The sequence below is a fragment of the Lissotriton vulgaris genome, chromosome 2_2, assembly GCF_964263255.1.
Source record: "Lissotriton vulgaris chromosome 2_2, aLisVul1.2, whole genome shotgun sequence".
Lineage (NCBI taxonomy): Eukaryota > Metazoa > Chordata > Amphibia > Caudata > Salamandridae > Lissotriton > Lissotriton vulgaris.
In genome coordinates this window covers 107,707,173-107,728,200 of record NC_141688.1, presented here as the reverse complement: position 1 = coordinate 107,728,200, position 21,028 = coordinate 107,707,173, and the positions used below count along the sequence as shown (strand labels likewise).

The following is a 21,028-nucleotide window of genomic DNA, read 5'->3' as shown; positions in this document are numbered from 1 at the left end:
GCCCTGCCCCCGGCCTCCCCCCTCCCGGGCTGGGGGAGCTGCCATCGCACTAGAAGAGGAGGCGCAGCGCCCGCGCCGCGCTGCGCCCTTATCTCTGCTCTGGTGCCTGCGCGCATTCCTGCCCACCGCGTGCTCTCCACAGCTCTCGCGTGCTCCCTCCCCCTCCGGGGTCGAATCACGGGGTGGCAGCACCCCAGGCTGGACATGGCCTCAGTGCACAGGCGAGGATTGGGGCGAACACCCCCACCCCCACACGAGGTGCCACTTCAGCCCCCACGTGTGTGTATGTTTCTAGGAACCTGTGTCTGGATTGGGGAAGGGGGACATGTACAGCGTCATTGACTTGTTTTTACAACGGCCGCACAGGTACTTGTCGAATGCATTTGTATAAACATAAATATATGCATTAAATAAAATTGGGCCTTGCGCACGTGAGCAGTCAGTCGGGTTAGCAGGGGCACCATATTTAAATATTGTTTCCTAAGGCACAGCCGGCCAATGGTACCCACACGCCAACAACGCAGTCAGCCATTCCTTTGAGAGACACCAAATGAGGTGCCAGACAGCGCTTCGCGCCCACAACACTTGCGAGGGCGCTATAGCGATAATGCAATGCAACACTCTCTGAGCAGGAGAGGGGTAGCCACTCTGGAACATGGACTGTAACTTCCAACTTGCTAGTGACCACGTCACGCTTTCATTAAAAAGAAAATCTCCGGAGATCTGAAGTTACCGTAAGAGGCCAGGCGCGCTCGAAAAAATATCCCAAATAAATAAATATACAAAAGCAGATGCCCTCGAGTGCACAGTGAGCTGCAAGGCCAATAAAGGCTTTCCTGTATTGTAGGGAGCAATGGAAAAGCTGCCAATTTCTGGCACACACGCGGGAGGAGAAACCTCTGCCTCGCCCCAAAAGAGGTGGATGAGGAGGACATTAGACCACGTGTTTTCTTGTCCTGGTGTGGCCCCTCTTACAGAAACTGGAGCCTCAGCCTTTCCCCCAACTTTTAGCTAGGTTTTAAAACTCCTTTTGTGCTTTGCTAGAGTGTCATTGAAACTCACAGCCGTTCACAATACTTACTGCTCCTCCTTTTAACCAATTCTGAAAGGCCATTCCTGGCTGCTCGAATCTCGCTCTCACAGTGGTGAGCTGGGGCAGCGTAGCCCGGCCGCGGGCTGACGCGCAGGCCTGCTCTTGTTTTGGGAGGTTATCTGATCATAACACAGATTCCTGAAACACCGCAAGGCCCCGGGAGCGCGTGCACGTGGGTAGCTGATCCGAAACGGCCGGCCCTGGGTTAACCTGCAACCCCCAGAGCACGCACGGAGCCATGCACAGAGCAGCATTCTTTGAGAGCGAGACTTTTCAACCGCTTGTCCCCCACGCGAGGTATATTATTATTTGGCATCCTTACAACCAAACATCGAGCAAGTGCCTGGAACAGGATCAAACCTTTCCAGGCTCTGAAGAGCCGATAGCATCCGCCCGAAGATAAGGAACGCGCTGACAAAACTACAAGCCGTGGTGCGCATGCGTGGGTTCCTGCGAAGATGCTTTCGGATAACGTTTGGAGACAGTGTTCCGCCTTGGTATTTAAAACTGGGTTAATGAGTAAGCTGGCAGCCCTTTGATGCCAGGCTGCTGCGGCCCAGGGGAAGCAGCATGGTACAGAAAGTCCCAATAACAGTGCAACCATGATTTATGTGGCTGCCAACGCAACCTGGGGGTTCATAGCGGGCTTCTGGGGCGCAGGGAGGCCGGCCTCTTTATCCACCGCCCCTCCAGCCCAAGGGCTTCTTGCATATAGGCTGAGTTCTACAATGGTCCCTTCATTAATTATTCGAGTATGTTTGTGTGTGTGTGTGTGGGGGGGGGGGGGGGTTAAGGAGGGAGTGTTGTCATTTTTAGGTTTCGCTGGGGGGCGGAGCCGTTAGGCTCCTCCTCCAGAGAAATCTGTAGTTTCTAGTATGGGTGACTTGAACACGCCCCTCTGCTTCATTGGCTAGCTCCATAAATGGAGGCTAGCCATTGGAACAGAGAGGCGTCCGTCAATGCCGGACCAGACACGGGGGCGTTCCCGAGATTCTTTGGCTTTGGCGACGTCACGCGACGCCGGGAACGCCCCCGAGTCTGGTCCGGCCGGGCCGTGCTTGCTGCTGTCCTGCCTTGTGTCCCTCCTCCCGCCGTCCCCACGTTTCCCGCCTCCCTCCCGACGTCCGTGTCCTTTCCCGCCCCCTCGTCCTTTCCCGCCCGCCCCCCTCGTCCTCTCCCGCCCCCCGTGTCCTCACAAATAGTGGTATCCCGTCCCGCCCGGGGGTCAACCGGCAGCTGCTCGGCACCTTGGCCGAGGCACGAAGGGGCTGCGACCGCATTGGTGGCTTTTCGGAGGCTCGTCGGCAGAGGCGCGCTCTGATTGGCCGCTGCTGTGGGCCTGTCCCCGTGAGCTGCGCCGCCGTTGGTTGGAGCCTCGCCGCGTCATCAGGATCTGGCCCCGGGAGCCGCGCTGTGAGTGGCTGACTCCGGGGGAACCCTCAACGTCAGCGGAGGCCAGTGGGAGCTGCGACGGGGGCCGTGCCTGCGAGGGTGAGTCTTCGGCCCAGAAGCTGGGGGAGATCGCCTTCCACCCCGCACCCGGTATTGACACCGGCTGAAGAGAGGAAGCGCTGGGGGGCTGTGCGCTCGCTCGCCTTCCGTTTCCCAACTCTCTTCTCTTGCTTCCCCAGTTCTCTTGCCCTCTCTCATTCCGTACTCCCACCTCTCTTCTCTTCCTTCCCTTTTCCCGGCTCTCCTTCCGTTTCCTTACTCTCTTCCTTTCCTTTCCCTTTCCCGGGCTCTCTTCCCCTCTCTCCTTCCGCATTCCCACCTCTCTTCCCTTCCCTCCCCTGTCCCCGGCTCTCCCCCAGCTCCCTCTAGCTGCAGCCACAAAAGTAATCTAATAATGGCGCCGGTTCTGTGGCAGGCCGGCCTCTGTAATCTTTCGCCTGTAATTGCCGCGTACGTGGTTTAGCTCGGAGGAGTTAATGGAGACTCGCAGTGTAGCACGGGGTAATTCGTTGTTTTTAAATAAACTGCAGGCACACTTTAATTAAGCCTGCAGTGTGAAAGGTGTGGTGTTATAGCAGAACAAAGCACAGTAGGCTGGGAAGGGGGGGCGGAAGCGGGGGCAGATGGAGAAACACTGAAAGCCAAGAAGGGACGCGGGTCTCTTTATCTCTGGTTTCGTTAACAGCTGTTGGGGATACAAACATTCGACAGGACGGGAAACCAAGCGCCTGTTTCCCCCTACACAAAACGCGGCTTCAGAGCCACGTTTGGTTGCGGGAGAGAAGAAAAGTCTTCAGAACACTAGAAAGGGAAGAAGGGAGTTGCGCCACACGCCACTACCGATAGACGGAGGGTGTTGGAGCCAGGCAGAGAGAGAGGGAGGGAGCGGGGAAGGGAGGGAGCGAGTGAAAGAGAAGGAGACAGAGGGAGTGAGGTAAAGGGAGAGACGAGGAAAGAAGCAAGAGAAGGAAAGAAAGGGGGCAAGCGAAAGAAAAGAGAACACAAGAGAACTATGTAGAAGGAAAGAGGCCTATGCGAAGGTAGGAAGGGGCAAGGGAGAGAAAGTCAGCCAAAAATGAGGAGGTAGTGGATAAAAGGAGACCTGTGGAGTGGAACAGGGAGTTCTGTGTTGTAGTTCAGGAATTGTAGGGCCACTTGGAATTCTTGAGTGGGAAACATGGACTTTGATTGGTCTCAAGCTTCATCATCTTTGGCAGCACTGACAGCACTTTAGAAAATAACTCCCAGGGGCTGCTGAACCACAATGTACTGCCAATATATGTTCTGAACTACTGTATGGAACTTTACACTACAATCCCACATGAAGAATACCAAGTACAATTGCGCTGCTGGACGAATCATTATATCTACGTTTTCATTCCTGTGCTCAGTCTTCATCTTTATCCTGATGACCCCAGAATTTTGATTCAGTCGAAACGCTGTCAACCATACTGAGGATTAAGACTATAAAATCATTGTGCCTGATAGCTGATGCCCCCACTGCAGCTTTTGTAAATTGTATAAACTTACATTAGCCTCTTTGATATAGACCTTCCATACTTGCTCTATTTGTAATATATAAATGATACTTTATACACCTTGTATATATGTTTGACATATAAAACATACTGAACTTGTAATACATCCCCTTTTGTAATGCTTTGTTCGCCCTAAATTGGCAGGGTATGCGCAGATGTGAGTCCCTTGCTCACTTTGCCACTGGATTCAAGCTAGCCTGGTTGAGGACGGCTGGAATGCCAGAAACTGGTCCCAGGATGCTTGTTTCTAGTCCAGGGAAGACATACCCATCTTCCACTACTTGCTGTGCTTTCCACAATCTACAAGAAGGTGTAAATGTATATATATATATATATATATATATATATATATATTCCTACTTACCACTGCTATCAGCGCAGTTCTTTCCAGCTTTTTTGTCTTGGGTGAGAAAAGAAAGAAGAATGTAGTGACTCAATGCTGGTAAATAGACTTTCTTTTTCACAAGTACTACATTACAAGATAGAAGCTAATTCCACAGAGTGCACAGGTACATTGAGATGAGAGTGAGTTATCAAAGTGATACAAAAGATGCATTTGCAAGAGTATTAGGAGGTCAGATCGAGAAAGTCCTCCAGGTGAAACCCCTGCGGCAGTCTCTCTTTTTCTTCCCATTTCCCTTTCCCCCTCCTTTCTGCAGACATAGTTATTCTGGTGCGCAGTGTGAGAAGTTGGCCTGATATATGATGCTCACTAGTCCTAGTGATCACCTTGTATCAGTCCAAACAACTCTTATGGTGATTGGTTGTAAGTCAACCTTATAGACCAGCTATCCTAATGGTAGCATGGACAGAGCAGTCTTAGGCTAAAGTCTTTTGGCATGTGAAGCCAGCTGTTTCACCACATATAACCCCTTGAATACCAAGTGAAAGGACACTACACAGGTTGTTATGAAAATAAACAATATATTTATTAACTAACGTACACATCTGAACTCTTTATGAGATCAGAGGGCTAAGCACATGACAATCTCTTAGGAAAAATATGTTTAAGTTGCAAAAATTACAATGGTGCCCTAGGGCACGACAAACCATATACTAAGTCAGTGGAATGTGAAAGTCGATAGAAGGAATGGAGCTGTCCAGAGGCTGTAGGATCGCTGGGACCACGCTACACTAACTCTAGGTAAGTAATAGGAGGCCCACGGAACGCGTGTGCAGAGAGTGAACTCACACGCGAGATGCGTGACAACGTCTATGGACAGTACAGTTCAAGAAAAAGGTCAGTACGGACAATCCTGACTAGTTAGGACTAAAACGACAATGGAACTGGACACTAAGAGAGTCAAGCTACCCTTGAGCACCGAAATGCTCTTGTTACCTCACCCACAGGCTGCGGGTGCATAGGTGCGAAGTCGTGTCAGGTTCCGGCGTTGAGTCTATGGAGCCTGGAAGAAAAGATGCTGCAGGCGACCAGGAGGAAGATGTCTAGTGTGATACAAGGGTGGATCGGAGATGTTGAAGACCTGAAAGCAGAGGGGACAATGTTCAAAGTCACTAGCCAGTGACTGGAGTGGAACCAGGAGTGGAACCAGATGTCGTTGTCGCAATCAGGTGAAGAGTGGACGCTTGTTTCTGCAGCCACGTGGACCAGGAGGTGTCTTCGACAACCAGGATGGAGGCACGAGCTGTCCCACGCAGGCTCTCGCTGTCAGCGGTGTCGGATCCGGATTTGTAATCAACAGGCTTTGGCAAAGGCAACCCACGCAGTGAGAGGAAACAGCGTCTGGTGCAGAATAGGAGGGTCCGGGGTGCTCCTCTTTTGGAAGGGAGCAAGGGCCCGTCTGGATCAACCAGACCAACAGTGAAGATTTCAAGGTTCATCGTCTAGGAGGCCACAGGCCAGCCGGCAAGTGACCAGACAACGCGTCGAGCAGCAGGCAAGCAGAAGGGCCCCACGCAGATCTTGTGGAGGCTGGTGGGATGATCTTCGGTGCAGGAGCTGCTCAGGGCTGGGGCTTCTCAATCCCCTAAGCACTTCATCGAGGTTACCTCAGAAATCGTGCTGGAAGCGAAGTGCAGTTTCTTTCAAGGTGGCCGGTCCCATGTGTCTCGTCGCACTCACGGATCTCAGCGGTGCTGCAGATGTAGGTAGAGGTCAGAGAGGTCTGGGAATCCGGGTCTTGTCGGGCTCTGAAGTCTGGATCCTCGAGGGAAGACGACAAAGTGAAGCTGCTGGACGCTTGATGGTGCCTGCAGTTGCAGGGTGGACACTCCTTGCCCACAAGGGAGATTCTTCAGTCCTCTGTGGAGCAGAACGTCGAAGTCCAGAGTTTCTTCTTGTAAAGTTGTTCAGGATCATCTAATTTGGAATGGGACCAGCTCCTACCTTTATCCGGCTAAAGGGGGCTGTACTACGACTAGGTCCCTCCTCTGGGTGGGACCAGGAAGGGGGTGGTTACACCCCCTATCCTTTGTCCGGTCTTGCGCCAGCTCTGGGGCTGAAGTGCCCCAGGAACTGGTTTAGACCTGTGTATGCACAGGGACACCTTGTGTGCCCTAGGCATGTCTTATTCCTTTCAGCCCGGTCCTACCTAATACACAAAATCCTGTCTGGGGTGGTGCTAGCACCTCCCAAGGCAGGAAACCCTTTGTCCAAGCCTCCCTCGCTGGAAGGACTCCCAGGAGCAGGAGGTCAGACTTGTGTCTGTGGTGGCAGCATCCATTTTGTGATGCTGAGGCTCGAGTTAACTTTAACCGGGGTTCACAGTTACATACATGTTGTGTCCCTCTAGAAGGGTGGAATGCTACCCCCGTCGCCAGAATTGGCAAGGGGGTAGTATTCCAATTCGTATGACACCTTACTCGACATGTTTTGATAATGCTATACCAAAGTTAGCAATAACCGCGAGGATTATAATGCACTTAAGAGTATATGGTATATCGTTATCATGGAAACAGCTAAAGGACTTGGTTCCGAAAGCTGTAGACAGGCTCAGCTCATGCTAGAGCACCATCTCACATAATTCCAAGCACTCTGCCTTCAGGATTGATAAGGCCTGCCATAGGAGTGACTGATAGGAGGATATGTGTCCATTTTAGGGTTAGATATAGGGATACTATATCTAAAGCAAAGGGTGATTACACCACCTTGTCCCAGATGATTGATCAGCAAGTTGTGTCAGATTTGGATGGCCAGCCAGGGGTGGCATAATACATGCTGCAGCCCCTGGTAGGCCCTGAGTGCACCTATGCCTTGGGTACCTAAGGTACACTGTACAGGGACTGATAAGGTGACTCAGTATCCAATTGGATATGCACCAAAGGTACATGGATGTCAATTTAGAGAGAGACAGCTAGGCTGTGGGTCTGATTAGCAGGCCCACAGCCAGGGAAAGTCATAAACCAGTTGAAGCAAAAACCAAAAATCGGGGGTGACCTTAGGATTGCAGACCCCACTCTCCTACATACCCCCCAAACTTAGGGACATTAAACTAACCTTGACCAGGTGAGTCTTCCTGTTCTAAGTGGAAATACCTGGAGAGACCATCTGCATTGCCATGGTCAGTCCCTGGTCTGTGCTCCACTGTAAAGTCCATCCCCTGTAGGGAAATGGACCACCTAAGAAGTTTGGGGTTTTCACCCTTTATTTGATTTAGCCATAAGAGGGGCTTATGGTTGGTCTGAATCTTGAAGTGAGTTCCAAACAAGTATGACCTCAACTTCTTCAGGGCCCAAACCACAGCAAAGGCCTCCCTCTCAATAGCTGACCAATGTTTCTCTCTAGGGGTCAGCCTTCTACTTATAAAAGCAATGGGCATGACCATCAATATTCAGTTGAGATAGAACAGCTCCCACACCCAACTCAGAAGCATCTGTTTGGACAATGAAAGGTTTGGAGTAGTCTGGACTCTTGAGAGTAGGTGCAGTGCACATGGCCTGCTTTAGGTCATCAAATGCCTTTTGACAGCTAACTGTCCACTGAACTTTCTTTGGCATTTTCTTACTTGTCAGGTCATTAAGTGGAGTCACAATGGTTCCATAATTTCTGACAAATTTCCTATAGTAACCAGACAGGCCCAAGAAAGCTCTGACCTGTGTCTGGGTTGTTGGGGGAACCCAGTCCTTTATGGCCTGTATCTTGCTCTCCAAAGGTTGAACCTGGCCTCCACCTACAAGGTGGCCCAGATATACAACTTGACTCTGCCCTATCTAGCACTTAGTATCCTTGATAGTGAGGCCTGCCTTTTGCAGGGCCTCCAAACCTTTCCTGAAGTGGATCAGGTGATCCTCCCAGGTGGAGCTAAAGACAGCAATATCATCTAGATATGCTGCACAGAAGTCATCCAACCCAGTGAGAACTCGGTTCACCAACCTTTGAAAAGTGGCAGGTGCATTTTTCAAACCAAAGGGCATCACCAAAAACTGGTAATGACCTCCTGGGGTAGGAAATGCTGTTTTGGCTTTGGTATCCTCAGCCAACCTGATTTGCCAATAACCTGCAGTCAGGTCAAATGTACTCAAGAATTTGGCAGAAGCCAATCTATCTATGAGTTCATCTGCTCTTGGTATTGGATGGGCATCTCTTAGTGACAGCATTGAGACCCCTGTAGTCTACACAAACCTCATCTCTCTCTTACCATCCTGGGTGTGAGGTTTTGGCACTAGAACTACAGGACTAGCCTAAGGGCTCTCTGAGGGTTCAATGACTCCCAATTCCAACATATTTTGTACTTCTTGTTTTATGCAGTCCCTGACGTGGGCAGGTTGCCTGTAGATTTTACTCTTTATAGGCAGACTGTCACCAGTGTCCACCTCATGGGTGCATCAGTTTGTCTGACTGGGTGTCAGAGAGAACATTTGTCTAAAGGATTGAAGAACCTGTTTACAATCCTCTTGTTGATGCTCAGAGAGGCTGTCAGAAAAGACTACCCCATCTACTGACCCATCATCAGGGTTCTGAGTGAGCAGGCCTGGGAGAGGGTCACTCTCTTCCTCCTGCCCCTCATCTGTGGCCATGAGAAAGCCCATGTCCTCCCTGTTAACAAATGCCTTGAGCCTGTTCACATGAAGTACTCTGTGAGGGCTCCTGGGAGTTCCAAGGTCCGCTAGATAGGTGACCTCTCCCTTTTGTTCAATAAAGGTATGTGGTCCAGACCATTTGTCTTGGAGAGCTGCTGGGGCCACTGGCTCCAACACCCACACCTTCTGTCCTGGGTGATACACAGTGAGGACAGCCTTTTGGTCATGCCAAGCTTTTTGAAGTTCTTAGCTGGCCTCCAGGTTTTTAGATGCCTTCTCCATGTACTCTGCCATCTTGGAGCGAAGACCAAGTACATAGTCCTCTATGTCATGTTTAGGCTTTGGTCGTTTGTTCTCTGTGGATTCCTTGACTCGTTCCTCCTGGCAGAAAATTTCCAGGAATGGTTGAACAACCAAAATACCTTCCTGAAATTCACAAGCACCATTTCAAATGAAACATTGGTCTTTCTGGATCTAAACATTTATGCAGACGCAGGATTACTAAAAACCACCACTCATTTTAAACCAACCTCTAGAGATTGCCTGTTGAGATATGACAGCTTCCACCCGAGACACGTACGGGAAAATCAGCCATATGGACAGTTTTTACGCCTTAGGCGCAACTGCACAGACGTGTCTGAATTCAAACAACAAGCCAACGACCTCAAAGAGAAACTCAGACAACGACAGTACCCAAACAGAATCATCGACAAAGCAATGAAGACGGCAAAAAACAATAACAGAGAAGCATTGCTCGAGGAACGAGTCAAGGAATCCACAGAGAACAAACGACCAATCTGTGTAACAACATTCAACACCATGTCGAATGAAGTGTCCAAAATTGTAAATAAACATTGGAGAATACTCACATGTGGCAACCTGGATTTGGAAAAACCTATGTTTGCACATCGCAGGGGACGCAACCTAAGAGACGTATTGGTACACACAAGACCAAAACCAACCACAGTAGCCATACAACCATCTATTGGCGTCCAGGGTCACTTCCCTTGCGGCAATTGCAGCAGTTGTCATCTAACCGAAAAAAGCACGAGAATCATCTTTCGCAACGGCACCACATGGGAACAAAGGAAATTCTCGAACTGTAATTCCAAAAACGTAATCTACCTGATTAAGTGCCCATGCAACCTGGAGTATGTGGGAATGACCACAAGAGCCATAAAAACGCGAATGAATGAACATAAAAGCAACGTGCGATGTAAAAAAAGCACAACCAAAATGGCAACGCACTTTCTGACTGAACAACACTGTGTCAATGACTTGAAATGGACAGTCATAGAGCAATTACCTTCTGAGACCGGCCTTTTTCAGAAGGAACAGCGGTGGGTGTTCAGATTGGGGACCCATCTAAATGGTCTGAACGACGATGTACCCTGGAGTCAACTATCAGCATAATGCCTATTAGGTCAACGTAGACTCATGATTGATCCTTTATGGTAAACATCAACCGACCAATACATATGCCAAGATATGAATCGGGTATATATGAGAGTATTCATTATCTCAAAAACCAACTAGAATAGCCCCTAGTGGTATATCTCTCCTTTGTTTCCAGTCTCATTACATCAATGTGCCAAATATAGAACGAACTCGCGCACACTGTAGGCTTTAATGTTCAATGCGCATGTGTGGGGAACAGACACTGGTTCCGAAGAACGCCGTAACAGTAGGGCGCATGCGCAGAAGGGAGTTCAAATGGGTGCAGACACTGATCCTATGGCAGCGCGCGTTCAATTACATACGAACGCCCTGTATGGTCGGCAAGCGGATGCTCCGTACATGGACATGTAATTGACGACGGAACACCCATAATTGCCTCCGCCTAATTAGAAGAACAGGGTAAAAATAACCATGACCGTAGCCTCACTCCACATCAGCGGAGCAGCGTCAGGGGTAAGGAGGCGATCAGAGTGTCCTGTCCTTGTGAGTATAACATTGAACAACTAGTACACAGCACTCTTCTTCATAAGTAAGTGAGACAGATTGAATGATAAAAGCTGCATCATTCTCCTACTACAGATAGCCATTGGAGCAACACCCCGACGTTTCTATACTGCTCATGAAGCCTACAAAGAAGCTTCACAAGTATGGATACATTTCTCAGTAAAACCTAGTACCTTATGTGTTTTATGTTGTATGTGTTGTGAGTCTCTTTTTAACAAATGGTACGGTTCCAGGTGATTGCACCTGTTTGAACTACCCGCTACATGGGTAACCATTAGGTGTCATTTTTTGTCTTTCTGCAGGTCATTGTGCTTGTAGCAGGCCGCTGTAGGCACACTTAGCCTATACTTAAAAATTCACTTTTCTGTAAATACACTTTTTTTAATAACTAAAGACGTGAGTAGGGAGGGGAGGTTGTGCCCCCGTCCTGAGGAAGGAGCTTGTCTCCGAAACATGTCGACAACAACGCACACCAGAGGTCCTGTTCATTAACATAACAGCCTTGACCTCGTCCTGCACTTCTTTTAACAGTACCAGCCAGAGTTCAGAATAATTTTCTTTTTTCTCTAGCGCCAGGTACTTTTTAAACCTTCACTACACACCCCCCACTCACTTGACAACATACCCCACACATTGTACACCACACATAGTCTACACCATAAGTGCTCCCGCGTAGCCGTAGGTCGCAGCACGCCACATCCCGATAGAGGGGTGCGAAGACCCCGATGATGAAGCATGACACCAAGGGGCCTTTTGGTGTGTGAGGGGTATTTAACAAAACACTGAGTGCTTCAACATTTATTGATCACTCTCTTCCCTTCACTTTTGAATGTTGGATTCCTTCTGTTTACTTAATTATCGTTGTGGAGCGCGAATCCAACTATCTGCTCTACCTCCCCCCTGTGTTTTTGATGGTGTCACCATAGTGACACTGGCACAGGTGTCCCTGTAGGCATGAGCCATTTTTCCATTGATTAAAGACGTTTGTCTGTACTTGCCCAGAGTACTGGGACTTATTGTAGGGGTCATATCCATGTCCCCAGTACAAACAAGAACAGCCTGATTAGGTGTCCTGACTAAGGCAGAACCCGCCTCATTTCCCAGGGTTAACCCTACTATAGCCTTGGGAGGAGCACTACCACTACTAACTGTACTAGGGGGTGCAGGTGCCTTAGGGGCAGTAGTGGCAGGAGCTGGGCCTTTCTTGGTGCACTCACTAAACCAGTGAGTTTTACTTTTACAGTATTGGCACCATGGTTTCCTCTGACCATCATTCTTCTTCTTTTGGGAATTCTGGGACCCACCCTCTTTAGATTGTTGGGGCCCTGTTGAAGACTTCTGGTCATTTTGCTTATTCTCATTACCCTTCTGGTCTGCTTTCTTCTGGCCACCACCCTGGTTCTGGTTCTGCTGCTTGACCCTTGTCCTGACCCATCTGTCTGCCTTCTTTCCCAATTCTTGGGGAGAGGTCAAATCTGAGTCAATAAGGTGCTGATGCAACAACTGATTCTGACAATTATTTAAGATTTTCTCTCATAATTAGATTATACAATCCTGTGTAATCAGTAACTTTACTTTCCAGTAACCAGCCTTCAAAAGCCTTAGTGGCACAATCAACAGAATTTTCTGGGTGTCTCTGAACAGCAACCTGTACTGCTCAGTTGTTAAGCCAAACCCATCAATCAGTGTATTCTTCAGGACTTGGTAATTGTTAGCATCCTCAGCTCTAGTAGTGAGGAGCTTATCTCTATCTTTACCTTCAAAGGAGAGCCACAGTATAGCTGCCCACTGACTCTGGGGGGATTCACTGTACAGTGCAGGCCCTCTCCAGAGCAGTCATCTATTTGTGGGTGTCACCCCCTTGTTTAAAGGGGGGCACTATTTTACTCAGATGTCTAGTATCAAAACTCCTGTCTTTATCTCTAGGGATATTGCTGCCACCAGTGGGTTCTGACCCACCCAATTTCTGCTCTCTGGCAAAGGCAAGTCTTTCTTTGGCAAGGGCAAGTTCTTCCCTCTCAAGCCTCAGATTGACTTCCCTCATCTTAGCTTCGTGCTCTCTTCTCTGAGGGGATGTCATCCCTCTCTGAGAAGATGCCTGAGAGACATGGGTGTGAATAGATCTGTTAGAGCCTCTGGGGCGAGACCTAACTCGTCTATTCCCAAGGTTAAGCCTGCTTGAGGATAGATCTGGGGCTCCCCCAGTTCAATTCTCATGCCTGCTTAAGTTGGCCCTGGTAAGTCTGCTGACTCCCTGACCATTGTCTACCTCTTTATCAGATGAGTCTCCATCTTCCTCTACTTCTTCAGTTTCAGGGAGATTGGAGTCCTCCTCTAGTGGGGTTATAGTTCCCTCTGTAGGGTCAGATGGGCCTGGATTAGAAGTCCTTCTGGCATCAAATGTCTCTAAGAGACCTATCAGAAAAGGAAGGGAAGCGTTTGAACCCTGTTTTAGCTTCCTGGAGGTACACAGTTGTCTCATCTCCTGGAAGCTAAGGGCTACATATCTTGACATGACCTGTGGAGGGTCAATATCACCAAGGGGAGCCACTGTGTTCTCTCCTGTGATAGACATGCTTTTCTAGTGAGGTGTAAGTGGTGCACTTACCTACACTATGGGTTTTCCTACTGATCCCTTGCTAAGAGTTGTAGTCAGGGTGTGCTACTCCCTTTCTACTACAACAGCTGGTTCAGTAGAACTCAGAGTATTTCTAAGCTTGTTATATGTACCTATGGTACCTTATGTGATCTTTCAAATGATATCTCAAGATTATACTTGGTAAAAACAAGAGCAAGCACAAATCCCAACCGCTGCCACCAATGTGAGAAGTTGGCCTGATATATGATGCTCACTAGTTCTAGTGATCACCTTGTATCAGTCCAAACTAAGTATGGGCGGAAAATCCGTTACGCTCGCGGATTTTGCGGATTTTCGGTAAATTCGCAATCCGCGAGATTTGCGAATTTCCCGCAAAATCCGCAAATTCGCACGCAGCGGATTTTTTTTTTCTTGGTGATACAATTTTGCGGCGCGCGGCGTTTATCATCGTTTGCCGAGTTGTTTTTCTCTATATTTTGCGAGTGCTGCGCCATTTTGGATCTTGCTGCGGGATCCCGCGGGAATTTGGCAAGCGCGATTACGTAATCGCGGCTTGCCAACTTTTGCAGCGAGCGTTTGTCAACGCGAGTACGCCGAGATCACGTCTCGCGGTACTTCGCAATTGCGAGCTTTGAGATGCGGCGAGCAACAACAATCTCGCACAGGCGAAAATATAAAATTTGCAATTCTGCACAAGAAATCCACCAGCAAGCAGCATAAACCTTCTTGAAATGATGATTTTTATCTGAATAACTCCTTATGTTGACATTTGCCTGCACTTTTTTTGCGAGGAGTCCATTTTGGGGAGAGGGGGAGGGGGGTGGGAGGAAGGAAGTGCCCCACAGTCTTCAACTTCCTGTTCCTGTCCAGCAGGCTCCTCCCAGTGCTTTGTCCATCTCCTGGTCACTTTTCATTTGGATCTGGAGCTGGAAGGATTACTTTTTGTGGATGCTGCTGGATATTTGGATTTGAGGCCTTTTTGACTTTCTTTGGATCACTTTTGGATTAGAAATTTTACAAGTAAGTTTGTTTGGGGCATTACAGTTGCTGCAACTACAATTTTGGAATTTTCGATTTTTGGGCTGTTTTGGAGCCTTTTGCCCAGGGGTACTCAGTGGTGGGTGGACTGAGTCTTTCTGTGGGGTGTCTTGAACTTAAACATCATGGAGGGCATGGATGGATTGGGATTGTGCTGATTTTTCAGTGATTTTCGTTTTTTGGGGCTGTACTTGTGGCCTTTTCACCAGGGGTATTTGAGTCTAGCATGGGCCTAGTCTTTCTGTGGGGTGTCTTGAACTTAAACATCATGGAGGGCATGGATGGAATGGGATTGTGCTGATTTTTCAGTTATTTTCTTTTTTTGGGGCTGTACTTGTGGCCTTTTCACCAGGGGTATTGAGTCTAGCATGGGCCTAGTCTTTTTGTGGGGTGTCTTGAACTTAAACATCATGGAGGGCATGGATGGAATGGGATTGTGCTGATTTTTCAGTGATTTTCGATTTTTGGGGGTGTTCATGGGGAGGGACAGGCCATGTGGCTGGGGGCCATTTTGAGTGCTGCTACAGGCCCTGGCCATGTGCTGGGAGGCAAGTGGCCATTTTGAATGTAGGCATTGTTGTTAGGCCTGCAACCATTTTGCCTACTTTTCAACCTTTATGCCCAGGGGTAGTGAGTCTTGCATGGGCCTAGTCTTTCTGTGGGTTGTCTTGAATTTAAACATCATGGAGGGCATGGATGGAATGGGATTGTGCTGATTTTTCAGTGATTTTCATTTTTGGGGGCTGTACTTGTGGCCTTTTCACCAGGGGTATTGAGTCTAGCATGGGCCTAGTCTTTTTGTGGGGTGTCTTGAACTTAAACATCATGGAGGGCATGGATGGAATGGGATTGTGCTGATTTTTCAGTGTTTTTCGATTTTTGGGGGTGTTCATGGGGAGGGACAGGCCATGTGGCTGGGGGCCATTTTGAGTGCTGCTACAGGCCCTGGCCATGTGCTGGGAGGCAAGTGGCCATTAGGAATGCAGGCATTGTTGTTAGGCCTGCAACCATTTTGCCTACTTTTCAACCTTTATGCCCAGGGGTAGTGAGTCTTGCATGGGCCTAGTCTTTCTGTGGGGTGTCTTGAATTTAAACATCATGGAGGGCATGGATGGAATGGGATTGTGCTGATTTTTCAGTGATTTCCGTTTTTGGGGGCTGTACTTGTGGCCTTTTCACCAGGGGTATTTGAGTCTAGCATGGGCCTAGTCTTTCTGTGGGGTGTCTTGAACTTAAACATCATGGAGGGCATGGATGGAATGGGATTGTGCTGATTTTTCAGTGATTTTCGATTTTTGGGGGGTGTTCATGGGGAGGGACAGGCCATGTGGCTGGGGGCCATTTTGAGTGCTGCTACAGGCCCTGGCCATGTGCTGGGAGGCAAGTGGCCATTTTGAATGCAGGCATTGTTGTTAGGCCTGCAACCATTTTGCCTACTTTTCAACCTTTATGCCCAGGGGTAGTGAGTCTTGCATGGGCCTAGTCTTTCAGTGGGGTGTCTTGAATTTAAACATCATGGAGGGCATGGATGGAATGGGATTGTGCTGATTTTTCAGTGATTTTCGTTTTTGGGGGCTGTACTTGTGGCCTTTTCACCATGGGTATTTGAGTCTAGCATGGGCCTAGTCTTTCTGTGGGGTGTCTTGAACTTAAACATCATGGAGGGCATGGATGGAATGGGATTGTGCTGATTTTGCAGTGTTTTTCGATTTTTGGGGGTGTTCATGGGGAGGGACAGGCCATGTGGCTGGGGGCCATTTTGAGTGCTGCTACAGGCCCTGGCCATGTGCTGGGAGGCAAGTGGCCATTTTGAATGTAGGCATTGTTGTTAGGCCTGCAACCATTTTGCCTACTTTTCAACCTTTATGCCCAGGGGTAGTCTTGCATGGGCCTAGTCTTTCTGTGGGGTGTCTTGAATTTAAACATCATGGAGGGCATGGATGAAATGGGATTGTGCTGATTTTTCAGTGATTTTCGTTTTTGGGGCTGTACTTGTGGCCTTTTCACCATGGGTATTTGAGTCTAGCATGGGCCTAGTCTTTCTGTGGGGTGTCTTGAACTTAAACATCATGGAGGGCATGGATGGAATGAGATTGTGCTGATTTTGCAGTGATTTTCGTTTTTTGGGGCTGTACTTGTGGCCTTTTCACTAGGGGTATTGAGTCTTGCATGGGCCTAGTCTTTCTGTGGGGTGTCTTGAACTTAAACATCATGGAGGGCATGGATGGAATGGGATTGTGCTGATTTTTCTGTTTTTTTTCCAATTTTTTTGGGGTGTATAACTGAACTGATGTTCCTCTGTCTTCCATTGTTTTTAGGTGCACAAGACTCAAGAGAACCACCAGTGCCAGGAAGAAGTCCTGCAGCGGTGTGTGTGTGCAGCATAACGTCACGCGACGTCACGTCTGGCCTCAGACAACTCTACAATTCGTGCAACTGCGGCCTGCTGTCTGACCTGCTCTGAAGAAGATGGCCCCAAAAAAAGGTCTCCGTAGCTCCTCTAGCAAGAAAGTTGCAGTAAGGAGCAGAAGAAGCAATTTACCAAGGAGGCTGGTGTGCCGGCCGCCACGTTTTTTGGGAGCAAAAAAAAAAGTACGCCTGCAGCAGCAGCAGGATCTGCTGGGGACCAAGCTGGGAGCAGCACCCCCGCTCCATTGGGTTCAGTGCCTCCACCACCACGCCAACTTAAGTCAAAGCCCTTGAGTGCTTCAGAGGCAGTCAGTGTACTTCTCCAATCACCATCGACCAGTGATGTTGGCTCATCGCAAGAAAGTAGCAGCAATGTCCCTGAATCAACACAGGTTGTTGTAACTCATCTGACAAGTGTTGAACAACCACAGCCGCAACAACAACACCATGTGCAAGTACAAGCCCAAGTACATGTGGAAGGAGAGGCAGAGCAAGGAGATGCGCAAGCAGAGGTGCATGGAGGGTCACAAGTGCCCACAATAGTTGTTGTTCCCGAAGTAGGGGCACATCAGGAAATCGACAATCAAGCCGAGGTATCATTGGAAGCCACTCCTCCTGATGATCATTCATTCTCTTCCACATCCCTAGCAAGGAAAAGATCAAGGTTGGTGTCTACATCTTCTTCAAGCCCACCTCCTTCTGATGATACGGATCCCAATTGGGAACCAGCACCACTGCCGTCTGAGAGTGAGGCACACCATGATCTGACAAAGGTACCTAAGCGTAAAAGGAAGGTCGTCGAAAAACTCATAGCTATGGAGTGTGATGTGGCTCAACAAGAAGTGACGGATACTGCTGCTGGTGAAGCCTCTCACGATGACGACAATGAGGCAGTCATCATAAAGGTCACTGCAGCCCCAGCGGACATGCAGCAAAGAGACATTTTGACCCTATCCCGAGAAGCTGCTGAGCGTGATGATGATGTCGACGAGGAGGCAATGGAAATGGAAACACAACAATCATTAGATTTGGAGTTAACTAGTACACCAACACCTACCGCTTCCATATTTCTTTCTCGCAAGAAGGGACCTCCATCCACCTCGACCTCAATTAGTGGTGGTGAAAGTGCAAAACGTACTGAAGTTCGGCAATCCACATCCTCCACTTCATCTGGCATTAGCAGCAGGACCACCACCACCAGTATCGCCGCCTCCTCCGGCCCCCAAAGACATTTCAAGTCTCCAGTTTGGGACTTCTTTAGTGTTTGCCCAAAAAAGGAAAACGTAGCCATTTGTAGCATTTGTAAGCTTCGAGTTAGTCGTGGTAAGTTTGGTACCAACTATGGTACCGGAGGCCAGAGAGGTCATCTTAGGAGAGCGCACCCTGTCCAATGGTTTGCGCAACTAGAGGCGGTCAAGGAAGCCCGATTTGCACGTAATGAAAACGTTGATTTTTCATCTGATGATGACGAGGAGGAAGAAGACGATTCAAACACTTCACTTACACCCAGTACCCCTGTCAGCAGCACACCCCATGTGAGACACACTAAGAGTGTGGGAGAGAGTGAGACATCAATGCGAAAAAGTTCATCAGCGAGCGTAACTGGGTCAAAGATATCATCATCATCCCGTAAATCTTTGGTCCAGGGCAACATTAAAAAGATGTTGTTTACAGAAGCGCAATATGAACGCAACCACCGACTGACGCGTCTGTATAACACTAAGCTGGCTAAAATGCTAGCTCTGGACCTTCTCCCTTTTTCTTTTGTAGAAGGGGTTGGTTTTCTAGAATTAGTGGCAGCGCTCTGCCCTAAATGGAAGGTTCCTAGCCGGTTCTATTTTGCCCGAGTTGCGGTTCCAGCACTACATGAAGATGTTCCGGAGGTGATTGGGGCAGCTTTGCAGAAGAGTGCTGTTCACACTATACATCTGACAACAGACATGTGGACCAGTGGCGCAGGCGCTGATTACATGTGCATCACTGCACACTGGGTCTCTTTTTCAGGGGCTAAAGCAAAGCTAAACGCAGGTGTTCACCCGGACATTGTTTTTAAAGCTGCTCGGAAACATGCAACACTAGCCATGTTTGGTTTGGAGAAACGTCACACAGCAGAAAACATTTTGGATGTCTTTAACACAAAGGTCCTTAACTGGCTGTCCCCAAAAAAACGCCAGGTTGGTTATGTTTCCACGGACAATGGCGCCAATATAGTTAAGGTCATGAAGCTGGGTGAGTATTTCAGAGTGCCGTGTTTGGCGCACTGTATAAACCTGGTTGTCCAAAAATTCTTGGGTAATAAAGACAGTGCAGCGTACAGAGTATTGGACACCTGCCGAAAAATGTGCAACCATTTCAGCCATTCTTTTAAGGCCCGGAAGCAGCTGAGGAGCCTGCTATATCAACGTCAAATGCCAGTGAAAGCACTCATCCAGGAGGTGGTAACACGTTGGAACTCAACCTTCTACATGCTTGATCGTCTGTATGAGCAGTATACGGTACTCAATCACTATTTCTTAACAGAGGGTACAGCTCAGAAGGAGGACCTGAGGATGGGTGCGGCGCAATGGAACATAGTTAAAAGCCTGACACGCATGCTTCGTCCTTTTGAGTTCTTCACGCGTGCAGTCAGCAAGGAGGACTGTAATTTGGGAAAAGCTATCCCATTGTTGTACATGCTGGAGCACCAACTGAAGGAGGTGTGTTCTGTGTTTGAAAAAGATGTAAAAAACCAAGACTCTTTTGTTCTGGCTGAGAAATTATTAGAGCTCCTACAAGGTGATGAACGTCTTAAAATGATCCACTCAGAACAGCATTACATTTGTGCTACTATTCTGGATCCACGCCACAAAAAGACGCTGACAGGCCAAGCATTCTTTCCTTTTGCTGATGAAGATGTTACAAGTTACAAACGGTGGATAGCCTCCTCAGCCAAGAGGTTTGAAAGAGAACGGCAGCAAATTGAAGGAGAAGGCAGTACATCAGCATCAGCAGGCCATCCCCAGTCACAACAATCCTCTTCTGCACCTGTGGATGCGGCACAAGTGACCTCTCAGCCGTTAAAGAGACCGGCAACCGGATCATCTGCACCACCAGACGCAACAGTAACATTGGAGGCTGAAGAGGATTGGCTAGCTCGGCTTGGGTTTGGTTCTCAAAAGGTCACAGCAACAGCTAAGCAAAGAGGAGGAACCTTGGAGGAGAACCTTGATTCGATGGTCAAGGACTATCTGAATGACTCAACAGAGGTCTATGTTAATGCTGACCCATTGGCGTATTGGCATGGGAAAAAAGATTTGTGGCCACAGCTCACCAACCTGGCTTTAAACTACTTGTCTTGCCCACTCGCAAGCGTGTCTTATGAACGTGTTTTCAGTGCTGCTGGTGGCATTGTAACTTCCAAACAGAGCCGCCTCTCGCCAAAAAATGTGGAGAGGTTAACAATGCTCAAGATGAATCAGCACCTCATACCACCAGATTTCAGAGTACGAGAAAGCGCGCCGGATGAAGACGAGGTGGCCAGCAACATAGATGAGGGAATTTCTACTCTGTCAGGTGACACTGAGCTCACCCTGCCTGAATTCGCAGAGTATGATGACGAAGCCTTATTCTCATTCCTGGACCGTGATACCGAGCCCTGAAAATGAGACAACGAATCAATAACTTTCTTTTTCGTCCTTATTCACTTTTATTCCTGTGTGTCTGTCTTTCTTTGTTGTGCACAGTTAATATAATTCAAACTTTAATCAGATAATCACAAAACAAGCCCATCAGCAGAACTGTCTTCACTTGTTTGCTAATTGATTTGAAGGTGCCGCAGTCTGCATTCCTCAGGTTCACAAGTTCAGAAGAACATGCTCCTCTATCCTCCTCCTCCAGACTCCTATTTCCATCAAAGCAGAGGGCTGGTTTACGCCCAATGAAGAAAGACTCAGCACTTGTGGGGGTGTTGTTCTACCT

The 21,028-nt window shown here is 48.5% G+C and overlaps 1 protein-coding gene across 4 annotated transcripts in view; it reads right to left on the bottom strand.

Moving 5' to 3' along the window:
• Positions 1-21,028, bottom strand: part of LOC147729103 (uncharacterized) — a 471,563-nt gene that overhangs the window by 254,373 nt on the left and 196,162 nt on the right. For 2 of the 4 annotated variants that reach the window (XM_086959389.1, XM_086959390.1), the window contains one exon: positions 4,448-4,483. The exons of the other annotated variants lie outside the window; for them this stretch is intronic. In XM_086959389.1, coding sequence (XP_086815515.1) covers positions 4,448-4,483 — 36 coding nt within the window. The remainder of the gene's footprint in view (positions 1-4,447; positions 4,484-21,028) is intronic. 4 annotated transcript variants of the gene reach the window in all.